This window comes from Castanea sativa, chromosome 5 (genome assembly GCF_040712315.1).
Source record: "Castanea sativa cultivar Marrone di Chiusa Pesio chromosome 5, ASM4071231v1".
Taxonomy (NCBI): domain Eukaryota; kingdom Viridiplantae; phylum Streptophyta; class Magnoliopsida; order Fagales; family Fagaceae; genus Castanea; species Castanea sativa.
Window position 1 is genome coordinate 10,274,818 of NC_134017.1, and position 13,393 is coordinate 10,288,210.

The 13,393-nt window shown below is 32.4% G+C and overlaps 1 protein-coding gene across 2 annotated transcripts; it reads right to left on the reverse strand.

Annotated features, from left to right (window-relative positions):
• Positions 1-206: 206 nt before the first annotated feature.
• On the reverse strand, positions 207-4,396 carry LOC142634519 (fructan 6-exohydrolase-like). Of its 2 annotated transcripts, none has more exons than XM_075808830.1 (6): positions 4,193-4,396; positions 2,867-3,729; positions 2,590-2,748; positions 1,958-2,196; positions 1,787-1,877; positions 207-643 (listed from the first exon to the last, which is right to left on the reverse strand). In XM_075808830.1, the coding sequence occupies exons 1-6, from the start codon at positions 4,374-4,376 to the stop codon at positions 464-466; spliced, it is 1,716 nt and encodes a 571-aa protein (XP_075664945.1). In that variant the 5' UTR covers positions 4,377-4,396; the 3' UTR covers positions 207-463. The 2 variants fall into 2 exon arrangements, with proteins under 2 accessions (XP_075664945.1, XP_075664946.1); XM_075808831.1 differs by lacking the exon at positions 4,193-4,396 and adding an exon at positions 4,018-4,155.
• Positions 4,397-13,393: the final 8,997 nt, after the last annotated feature.

A 13,393-nucleotide genomic window follows, 5' to 3' on the forward strand; every position in this document is an offset into this window, starting at 1 on the left:
TTGAATAACCATGTTTTACCACATCCAACCCAAAATCCTTTTTTTTTTTTGATAGAGAAATCCAATTTTTTTTAAAATCTCTTAATTTAATTTTTGCCTAATCTATCACTTGTTAAGAGGATAAAGAGATTATATAAAGAGATCCCAACAAGGGGATGTTATATAAAGAGATTAATTAACCCTAATCATAAACTAACTCTAGAGCGTAGTATAAAATAGGAGTATTATATTATAGTATCAATGGTTGTACAACGTACAGGTACATTGAACTTGCACTGATATCATTAACATTATGAATTTTAAAAATGACATAATAAACAAAAATTAAGACAATATTCTCAACCATGTAAAGTGATACAATATTAAGAGTGAGTGCATGTAGCTAAAAATGATTAGGTAATCATTGCTTTCAAATATACTGTGGGTGATACAGAAATAACACTCTCAATTTCATTGTCAAATTTTAACTGATTTGAGCTTTCTTCATGCTCCAAGCACTCATGCTTGTGATTTTGACATTCTCAGTTCCATTATTGAAGACGTGCAAGTTGGCTTTTCCATCAATTGCCAATGTAGGGTAAACTCTAGCTGCGATAACAGCCTTTCCTCCTCCACCGAAGCTCTCCACAATCGAATGATCAATCTGTGTGAAAGAATGGACATCAAATGCATTGAGTCAAAAAAACAATGATGAAATGGGTAAAAGGGCTTAGGAAACCGTAAAGTTGGTATGGTACATATGGAAGGCTGTTATTGCCTTATTGGTTTGTAACTGCATGAACAGTACTCATGCGTGTCAACAATTGTGGGTCTGGGGCCCAATAATATTAAGTGGATTCTTTGCAAAAGACTCCTTTATTAAAGTAGCTTCGTCGATTTTTGGTGGTCAAAACCTAAGACCTTCTCTTTTTTCCTTTTTATTATTTATTTATTAATTTATTTTTTTCCTTCAGTTTCATGGAAGAGGGACAGAAATGAGAGTTTGAACTTAGACATTTTCGTTGGAGGTAATTGTTAATTCACACACTATATATAATTTATTTATTTTGAACTTATATATGTGTAATATATATATATATATATATATATATATATATATATATATATATAATGTGTAATAAACACTTTTTTTTTTGTTAGAAATATTAAGAGGAACATATTAAGGGTCTATTTGGATACCGCTTATTGCTGAAAATTGAAAATACTGTAGCAAAATAATTTTTAAATGTATGAATAGTGCCGTGAAACCCATTTTAAATGAAAATTTTGTTGAAAAAAGAGGTTTGTGAGTCCCGTGAACAGTGCACGGGATCCGCTAACAAACATATTTTTCAATCTTGAGCGTGATATTTTAGCTACTGCAGCCGTGGGTCCCATGGACTACAAACGCCAACCGCAGACGTTGATTTAAAACGCAGTATCCAAACCAGTACTAAATGTAATGAATACATTTGATTGCAAAAATTTGTGACCAAGTAAAAAAAAAAAAAAAGTATATATATATATATATATATATAGAGAGAGAGAGAGAGAGAGAGAGAGGAAAAAAAAGGCACTACGGAGGCAGCATTTTGTGATAAGCTTTGATGGGCAAGACTTTTAGGAAAGGGCCATATCGTGAAGGGATTGATAAAAGCTTTAGTGGGTAAGACTTTTACACATGCAATTCTAACAAGCTTCCCAGGATTGCGATATATGGGAGGAATGATCTTTCAGATAGGTTGACTTTCAATTCAATTAAACATATTGAAAATTGCACATCATCTATAATTTCGGGGCAACTTACCAAGCTTCTAAGTGACAGTTCCTCATGAACGGGGTCCACATCCAGAAAAGCGCCATAATTGGTTTTATCATTATTATTATTCAAGGAGGACCTGTCAACCAGAGATTTGTGAGTTCAAATATTTGAATGGTACAATGATGGCTAGAAAAAAAGAGAGAGATTGAGGAGCACCTGCTTTGGTCACTGCACATAAGCACCACATATTTGTTTTGACCTTTGAATATTCTATAGAACACTGCTGTGTATTCTTGCAAGCCCTTTGAAGCCAAAACAAGCAGCCCGAATGGTCCAAGACTCCCTTTAACTGATGCACTCTTTTTGCTGCAAAGTACTTGTGGATTGGTCCAACTTGGGTCCAGCACTTCAGCCTTCCCCAAGTCACTTACTTTGAATGAAATCGCAGCGTCTGCCTGTAAAAGATAAGAACATAAAACAAGAAGAATAATGTCTGTTTTTAGCATAATGGATAGGACAAATAACAAATAAGCAATATGCCTAGTGGGTTACAGGTTACTTGCACAGACTTTGCATGCCTGAAATCTAGTATAACTCTGACTTTGGTACCTTAAATTTAAAAATTGAGATTTTGGTCTTTGAAATATTAAGAAGAAATTAATTTGCTGCCTTCATCCATTTTTCTAATTATGTGATTAACAGGATGCTGAGACACTTATTTTTTAGAAATATAATAAAACCAAATGCACATTTAAGGGACAAAAATTGAACCAACCCTATATTCAAGGGAATGAAATCAAATGACCCCATAGACAAAATATAATTTACCCACCAAAAAAAAAAAAAACCTGTGCTGCTGTGACACCAGAAACTTCAAGTGATAATCCTCCCTTAAGCACTTGCTGAGGCAAGTGCACTTGTTGGCCACGCAGCTTTTCAATTTCTGCTATGGGCCATTGCACTAATTGTTTTCCGGATTTATCTAGCCAAATAGTCCTTGGAATTGCCTGCAACATGTGCCCAAAAAGAAAAAAAACTTTTATCAACCATAAACATTACCCTGTAGGTTGGAAGGCTTAGACTTTTACTAGAAATTAATGAAAGCAATAGTTCAAAAGTAATTACCTGAACTCCAGCCCATCCCTTCTTTATATCATCCGCGGGAATAGAAGACTCGTTTAGCCAACCCCACAAGATTCTTCTATTTTTTAAACTATCAAAGAAAGTTTTTGAAGCATAAAACTTCCCATAATCATACCTCAAGCCCAAATCACTTTCCACGGATCCATGATCCGGAACATAGATATCCTTGTCAGGGTTATAAGTTCCAATGGTGTAGTATTCATATTTGGTATCATCCAAGCTCACCTTGAGCACATGTTTAACATCAGGACCAAGAGTTGAAAAGTCAACACCAAGTTTGGAATTAATCAAAACTGGGAAAAAATCAGGACACTCCCACATTCCAGTGTCCTTAGCTGAATGAAGTGGTTGTTGGGATTTAATCCAAGTAATGAAATCTTTGCTCCTATATAGAATAGCTAATCCCCTACGGTCCGTTTTGCTTCCAATCAACACTCTCCAAGTCCCATCAGGGCCTAACCAAGCAGTGGTTGGGTCCCTAAATGAGCTTGCATTAATTTGGTTCAATGAAGAAGGTGCCATTAATGGATTATTTGGTAATTTAACCCATTCAATAAGGTATGGGTCAGAGAGATTTTTGGGCTTGGCCAAATTTTGCACTTGTTGGTTCTGGGGGTTGATCCCTGTGTAGAGAATGACTGGTGTGCCCCAGGGCATGATTGTGGTGGAACCTGACCAGCAACCATTGATATCAGACGGCTGAGATGGGTAGATGGCTGGATCATGAGGGGTCCAGTTCACTAAATCCGTTGATGTAGAGTGAGCCCAGACAATGTTGCCCCAAACCGCACCTTTGGGGTTGTATTGGTACATCAAGTGGTAAATTCCCCTATAAACCATTGGTCCTGCATATAGAGTCGTAGATATTAATCACATGTAAATATGTCCAAAATTTTTTGATTATATAATAAAACAAAGGAGGCATACACTCTAAGCATTTTCCAGAATAACCGTGCTACAAAACTTTTCATGCAAACACACACTCTAGTATTGTTGTATTTTATTTTATTTTTCATGGTTACATTTATTGGTTCTTCAGTATTTATGAAGATGCCATATTTATTAGTTTCAAGAATAGAGTGACCAAAAATTTTTTTTTTTGAAGGAAAACCAAGTCAGAGAGAAGAACTAACCATTAGGATCTGCATATCCAGAGACATCCATTTGTCCATTTCACCATCAGAACAAGTTATAAGGAAAAAACAAAGAACGAAAAAAAAGTTATATTAAGAAATATGGAAGTATAAAAAAAATGAGAGAAAGATAAGAAAAAAGAGAGAAAGAAAGTTAGGTGAAAGAAATTAATACCATTGATCCAATTTTTGGGGGGTTGGAAGTGATAAGAAGTTCTATATGGTTGATATTTAGAAGGAGTAGTTGATGAAACTTGAAGGTTTTGATCAACATGGTGGGAAGCTTCAAGCTCAAGAACACCATGGCTTAGAAAGAGAGAACATAAGAAGAAAAAAAAGCAAGCAGAAGAGATGGCCATGTTGGCTTTGTGGGAATGAGAAGGAAGAAAATACGATTGAGTATTTATAGAGAGAGAGAGAGAGGTCTGGATATGAGGCTGTGATGTGGAGAGGATAGAGTTACATTTTAAATCACGTTAAATGTTTACAAGTCATAAAATTTGAAAGATCCAAATAGTATTAACTTCAGTCAAAATTAAACAACTTTATTGGGAGACAAACGCCAGAGAGAGAGAGAGAGAGAGAGAGAGAGCTAAGACCTTGTATCAATCAAATTAAAATCATTTTCTACCTTAATGTCTAGTCAATTACCATTTGCGTAACTAGTCACATGCGCTTCTAGCATTTGAGCTGCTTTTCTACGAGGCACACTTCACACTTGTTACAAAAATTGAACTTTTTTTTTTTTGACAAAGCACAAAAATTGAACCTAAAAAGTAGATTTTTGTAACATAAAGGTACAATATATTGTAATTGAAAATTTAAAAAGCAGTATTGTTTACTGCACATGTATATATATTCAAAAGATACAAATATTGCTTAATATGGAATAATTTGCATTGTAATTTTGGCTTAAAACTTAATTTATGTTGCATTCATATATGAGAAATGTTAATTGATGTACTAAGGACATTTGTTAGGAAACCATTTTAGGAAGGTTTTTATGGGAAAAGAAAAAAACAATTAACGTTTGGACAATTTTTTTTATTTTTGGTAAAAAGCAATGTTACAGCCACAAACTATTTTACAGCATTTTTATAAAATATTAATGTGGCCAACCTCTTATTAGTTTCATCTAGGCCCACCATTAATATTACATTTTCATTTACCAATAATTACTTATTATATCAGCTGTTTGTAAATTTTTTTGTAAAATAGTTTGTATCTCTAGTATTATTCTTTCTGTAAAAGTTATGTCAAAACTTTCTTAAAATAGTTTGTTAGCTATTACACTAAGAATGCCTATTAGTATGACCCTTTATATATTAACTTAATTTTATTCAAAAGATTAAAATATTGCTTTATAGAAATAAAGATTCACATTGTAATTTTATCTCAAAACTTAAAGTGGCATTTATATAATGGATTAATTTATGTGACAATAAGATAATAACAACATTAATACATTTATATCCTATCATAAATTAACAAGTAATTAAGTGTTGCTTGGATAAGGGTATTGTTAGGTTCTAAATATTTACTCATAAATGTTTAGGTTCTAAATTTGTTGTATGTTGGCTAACCGAGAACAAAAACTTGTCTAGGATTAGATTTTAGGGTCTTTGAAGTGTTATAGAGGTTGCTCAAGTTGATACAAGTCAAAATTTAAGAACGTACAAGTTGCAAAAAAAAAAAAAAAAAATCAAAATTTGTCAAGCTTGATCGATCAAGAGAGAGCTTCGATCAATTGAACTACGAATCTATAGAATTTTAAATAAGACTCAACAACCCACGAAATGTTTGGAGTTTGACTCCAACACTTCTAAGTATAAAAGGAAAACCTTAATACATGTTTTTCAAGTCTTGAGAGTTACTCCTGTGAGATTTGGGAGGCTCTGTACCTTTTAACTTTATTAAGCACCTACCGGAGATCAAATCTATATTGCTAGTATCGGTGGAGTAAAGTTGCAGTCAAGCTTTCAGCTATCAAGTGTACTGAAGATCAAGACACGAACAGGTGGTTCATGTGAGAACCAATCCAGATCAAAGAAGTCTATGGAGTTCAGAGCCTAATTTGGTAACTATGTTAGATTTACAACAAATTGGTATTCTTGACTTTAAATCTCAATTTGATATAGTGGATTGTTCTCTTGGGATAGTTCCCCCTAGGTTTTTTTTACCTTGAAACAAGTTGTTTCATTGGTTTTCTTAGATCATCACATCTTGTTGTACTTACTTTTCCACTGTGCATGTTATATGTGATGAATGTTTAACTTAGATCTAAATAATTAATCTATGTAACTAATTGGCTAATAAATTAGGTTAAACATATTATGTTTTCCAAGAGTCTAAAACTTAATGGGTATAATTAAGATAGACAACAACGTGATATTGCATTCCATCTTTTAATAAATGGTAAATAAACTCCTACATCCAAGTAGTATTTTTTTTATATGCATAAATTGAAGAAGAGAATTCAAACGCAATTTTTTGTTATTATTATAAGGAATTCAACATAATTAAGTGCATATACATTGTTTAAAATAAGAATAATATGTAAGCTAACTAAAAAAGTATAAGGAGATAACTTTTATGTTACAACTTTCATTGCAATTCTGATGTAGTCAACTCTTAGTGATAAAGAAATAATGATGAGTGTTCATCATTCATAGTCAATCACTTTAACGAGTTGTACAAAAAATTGTGTCAAAGTGTGTGGTTGTAAAGTAAAAGAACTTAAACTAACTTGTATAGACTAAAGTAATGTCCACAACTGAGTACATCCAATGAAATTCTTCCGCACGCAACTACTTTGGAGATAACCCAATCAAGCATGCCTGCTGCAGCTTCAAAGCTTTGTGCTCAACTTTGTAGCATTGGAATGCAGCTATGGCTGACTTTCCTTTTCTATGTTACTTTACTATGTACACGTTTTAAGTGATTTCTTTCTTATAATACTCAAAAAGTAGTAAGGGATGCTAGATTAACTACGAGAGTATTCACATTACATATGGTATAATTGAAAATTTTGACCAAAATTATCAATTAAATATGAGTCACTTTTTTCTATTTTAGTCATTCCCTTTTGCAATACATTTAATATTTTACTTTTTATTTTGTAAAACATCATATTAGATAATCTAAAATAATCATTTTATGTTTTTTTTTTTCACAATAGCCCTTGCGCGCGCCTAGGTCAACTCACGCCAGATCAGAACCAGATCAACCCACCCTGAACCCCACACCAACCATTGCAGGCTTTCATCGATTAGCCACTCACGATCAGATTAGCTAGGGTCTGCTTGATATAGTTTGCGGCCAAAGATAATAAATTTAAGTGGAGTCTTTTATATTTAAATATTAATTAAATAAATTTATTTAATGTTAATTAATTAAAACAAGGTTAATTTGATGAGTTAATACTATATAACTAAGATTAATTTCATATAAAGAATTAAATATCATAGTTCAAGCATAAAACTTAATAAAAATAAGTGAATAATAATAATAATAATAATAATAATAATATTATTATTATTAATAATAATAATAATAATAATAATATTATTATTATTAAATATATAGGTTTTCTTTATCTTGGATACTAAATAAAGTTGTAAATCTAATTTTCAATTTTATATTGTCGTGGTAAGAGAGTTATACTAGATTAAGTTTCTATTAATCTAGTATTTTGAAGGCTATTTTTTTTCTTTCATCAAAATATCGATTACCTCCTCAATGAGTATAATAGGTTGCTTATAAAGGATTGCTAAACTCTAGTTCTAATTGGTTAGGAAACCCTAATTGTCTTATTACAAACATAATCTTGCTTCCAAATTAAAATACAAATAACCTAATAAACTACTAGGACCTAAAATATAAAAATACAATTGACTTGCAAACATAAATAATACAAATAAAAACCTTCTTGAGTCTCCCGTATCAGAAACCTTCTTAAAAAACAATCTACTTTAGTAAAGAGAAGTTTAAGATCTAATATAAAACTTTTGTCTTTAGACTTTACAATCCCAGTAGATTAACTTATAGTAGAAACTTTTTACCGCTTCAGAACCTCTAAACTCTCCAATATATAAACTCTCTACCCACAATTACAATTGGAATCTCCAATTGACTTCAAGAACCTCTTGAAGGTTTTCTTCACAACAGCAAGTCTGTGGTGCTTGCTATGACTTCAACTTCTTCACCAATGGAAGCTTTAGATTTACTTAAAAACTCTTAGTTATATATGATGAAATAGAAAAAAATTGGTTACAAAACCCTAGCCACATAAACATAGTGTTTCGCTCTCTAAAAAGCCTTCTAATAGATGACTTATAATGTCTTTTAAATACTGGTTCAAACGAATCTCAATTCGGGCTTCAAACGAATAAGTTATAGAATTTTTCGCATTGTTGATTTTTGCTGATCCGTGAAGCTCGATGTATTGAAGTAGAATCAAGCTTCTATCGAGAAGACAATAGGTTTCTCGATGTATCGAGAGTAAGGTTACTGATACCATACCGGTACCGGCCGGTACATACCGTACCGGCCAGTGCACCGATACCGATACACTTTTATTTTGTACCGGAAAAAATACCGGCCGCGTACCGGCCAATTTCGGGCAATACCTGCCGATACCGGGTGTACCGGCCGGTACAGAAAAAAACTTTTTTTTTTTAGTTTTGTAATTTTTGAATTTTTGTAAGGGCATAATGGTAACTTATTTACATTAACTTATTAGTATTATTTGTTTTCTTAGTATGCAATGAACAACTAAGCTTTCTATTTTTTATATTGTGTTTTTTTTTTTCCTTTTAATTGATACTAAAGTCTAAAACTATGAATAATTTGTTCTGAATTGAGGTAATGTTTTATGATAAACTTTTATATTTACTATAATATAAGTGAAATATTATATGCTTATAAACATAGTTCTAGAGATTTTGGTGTGTGTGTGTGTGTGTGTATATATATATATATAATAGTGGTAAACCCGAAACGGTACATCGGTATTGACCGGTATCCGAAATATATCGTACCGGTGGCCAAATCGGTATAGCCTCGGGTACGGTATTAACTTCCTTGATCGAGAGGTATCGAGACTGCTATTAAAGCACATGCTAAAAATGCATTTTTCTAGACTTTTTCTTGATCAACTTCAACCTGGTCTTTGGTTACAACTTTAAGACACATCAAATCTTAATAAAAAACAAATTATTTGGCATGGTTTAGCAATACCAAAACACATAACCCTAACAGTCACATCTCACTACTGCACTTACAAGAAATGGTAATGACTTTCTATATAATCCAAATGACATAAAATGTTTTTGAGATCATTTTCGAAGTCACAACTAAACACGGGAAAACATTTTTTCAAAACAAACAAAACATGAAATATATAAAGATCAAAATAAAAGCTTCAATCATGGGAAGAATTGAAAATGTGGGACCAAATACTATGTACTTAACCAGAACGATCTTATCTCGTATGTTTGTGTTTGTCTTATATTATTATTATTATTATTATTATTATGTTGGTCATGTGTTTGTTGCACATCACAAAAAGACTACATGCTTATATTGTCGGTAATGCTTTCCTCCCTAAACTGGATTGTTACTTCATCCATGAAAAACGCTGATAGAAAAATCCTTTCTTTGAAGCTCCATTCGTAGTAGATACCCATTCAAAGACACACCAAACCACCCTTCCCCATTCCCATAACAAAGAAACAGACACTCTATGGAAACTATGGCCATGGAAAACTCCCTTAGCGGCCGATTGATACTGTAGTAGGAAGTAGATCTTTTGTGATCTATAGAATTTTAACTGAAAAGCTCTTTTAGTGTTTTGAGTGTTTTGCAAATTACTACGAATAGAGCTTCAAAATTCTAGATTATTCATAAACTATGAATAGTAAATTATACAGATTTTTTTTCCTTAAAAAACTCCCAATTTCAACGTACTTCAGCCTAGAGCTGCTTCCAGCTTTTTAATGACCTCTTAAAAATTAAAAGTGAAAACAATTTTTTAGTAGGTTTTTAGACACATCAATTTTAATTTTGAAGTGATTTTCAACACAAAAAACGTTTTATGACTATGCTAACGTTGAGTTTGACAAGCCTAATTTTAAATCTGCGTAAACATAAAGTCATTGTCTTCCCTTCCAAGTAAACCAAAATATTAAAATTTTACTGTTAAATATTAGCATTGATACATCATGTTGAATATGTTAGTATGGATGTAGAAGCGAAAACATAAAGTATAGAATACAATAACACACGAGGATTACGTAGTTCAGCCTAACGGCCTACATCCGCAGAGGAAATCCTAAAGGGCTACATTAATAATATATTAGAATATAGTACAAATCTTGTGTTACAATGAATTATAACACATATACAAATCCTGTAGACTAAACCCTAGACTAAAAGACTTCTAATACAAGTAGAAGACTTGGCTTGCATACAAAGTAAAATTAGGTTTGAGCCTATGCTAATGGGCTAATATATCTCTAACACCCCCTTTCAAACTCAAGATGAAAGCTTGATGAAATCTTGAGATTTGATAAGGTTGAGAAGATTCCTTGAATGAAGTTTGACTCTGTGACGGTGATTTGAGGAAGACAATGGTCTTGTAGTATTGATGCGACTTCTAATAGTGACATGACTATACCGGGAGTTTTGACAGCAGTAGTAAGAAACTAAAGAAGATAAACGCAGCAGAAAAACATCGAGGAAGATAAAAATTGCTCTTAAATACACCGTAAGGACAAAAAACCATGGTCACAGAAATTTGGCTTTGATACCATGCTAAATATTAGCATTGATACACCATGTTGAATATGCTAGTATGAATGCAGAAGCGAAAATATAAAAAATAGAACACAATAAGACACGAAAATTACGTGGTTCAGCCTAACAGCCTACATCCACGGAAGAAACCCTAAAGAGCTATATCAATAATATATTAGAGTGTAGTTTAAATCCTGTGTTACAATAAACTATAATATGTGTATATATAGTAGACTAAACCCTAGACTAATAGACTTCTAATACAAGTAGGAGACTTGGCTTGCACACAAAGTAGAATTAGGCTTGGACCTATGCTAATGGGCTAATATATCTTTAACATTTATATTTAAAAAAAATAAAGGAACTTGTTGGGAAATTTAAACCTAAGTTGATAGAATTAACAAGTTTTAAACCTAAGTTGCTAATTAGATTTATTACAAATAAACCTTGTTAAAACAAACAAATATCAATATCATGCACAACGGAATAGTAAATAAGACAAGATATGATGACTCAGGAAAACCAATGAAACAAACTAGTTTCATAGTAAAAAAATCAGGGAGGAAACCTTTTTGAAAAACAATTCATTATAGTAAAGAGAAGTTTTAGATCTAGTATAAAATCTTTGTCCCTAAACTTTACAATCCTCATAGATGAACTTACAGCAGAAACCTTCTACCGCTTCAGAACCTCTGAATTCTTCAATATATAAACGCCACCCTTTTGCACGGATCTCAGTATGTGACTAATTCCAGCAACTTGAAGATGTTGTTAGCTGCAAAGTTCATCACTTCATCAATAATGAAGATTAAGAAGTACTTGATTACAAAATCCTATGGCGCAAAAAACATAGTAACTTATTGCAGAGAGAATAAGGCACTAGATCACTTTCTGTATGTGTTCTCTCTATATAACGGTCTTTAAAATAAGTCTTATATATGTTTAAGGTTGTGAGAAAAGAAACCCTATACAAATACATAAGTTTGGGCCGAAAATCAGATTTGAAAATTTTGATTTCATAAGTGTAACGACCCAAGGAAAAGCGCTAGCCACATCTGCGCTATACCTTAAAAGGACTAGTCACTATTGAGGCTCCTTGCAGTTGTTAATAAAGTCCAGATCTACCCAGTAAATACCCGATGTGGGACTCATCACACATCCACACACATCACACAATCAATTAAATTGGGGCATCACAATAAGTCTCGACAAATACAGCTTATGTTGAGCTTTTGTCGAGCTTCGACTTTAAACCTCGATAGATGTCATTTCTATCGAGCTTCTGTTGAGTTTTAATACTCGACTTGAATAACATGTTTCTTGAAATACTAAACCTAGTCTAGATCTACCCAATTATAAATAAAGTATATTTTATCAAAAAATTAGTCAATTACATAAAATGTGTCCTTAATAGAACTCCACAAATTGATCACCTCAAACTTGAAGGCGACATTATCCCAACATACTCAAATTCAATGCCCTGAGGAATTTTAGAAGTACAGCTCACTTTCTTCACTTTTAATGTTTATAAATAGTGACCCAGCTGTTTGATTGGCTAGCAGGATCCACGGGTTATTTGTTTGGATTTGATGAGTAACAGCCATCCTTTAAAAAATGGGCAATGTATATTATACGTGGTTCTTATCACACATAAAATAGACACAATATTTCAATTCAAAAAAATACAGTATATGCAATAAGATATGTGTAAGAGACATTACCCTTAACAAATTTTATATAAACAACACACTTAAATAAAATTCAAGAATTTTCTCAACAAAAAAAAAAAAAAATCAAGAAGAAAGCTATTCCAAAACACATAATTGAATATCCATCACCAAATTCATGTTTCTGACATGAAATAGCAGAAGCACTGCGCTTATCCCATGATCATTTTAACTTTTTTAGTTGGGGCGACGAATGATCGGTGGTGAACTGAGTAGTGAGCGAATTGTGTCGTTTTGAAGACTCGTGTCTTTTTCCCAAAAGGTAAAATTTTGTGGATAGGATAGAACCACGGATGAGAAGAGAAAAAGGACATGAGAGTTTACAAAATTTCATCTTTTTTATTTTCTTTGTCAAACACGGCATTGGAAAGTTTGTCAACAAACACAGTTCAAATTTAGGAGACAACATTGATGGTTTTGCCGAACATATTACTATAGTAGAAGTGTAGAACACATGCATTAAATGCTAAACTTTGATTTAATGCATTAAATCATTTAAATAGTGATGTCTAGAATTGTCCCTAGATTGCAAAGATTCTATTGTCAATTTTTGTGGAACTCAAGTTAAACTTTGATTAGTGCTGTTTTTGTTGGATTAAGAGAGACTATAATGCTGTAGCTCATGTTCTACCTAAGGTTGTTTCTTCCCTTTTACCCTAGTTTCTTAGTCAAACACGGCATTGGAAAGTTTGACAAGGTTGTACAATAGTATGTTGGTCCATCTGTTATTATTAATATTGAGAAATATGCTCTTACATTCTTTTTGATGATTTGGTAATTAGGAAAGAAGAAATTTGACCGATAGATGTATTCATTAGAAGTACAAATTAAATTTAAATTTGTCAATTCTTTTA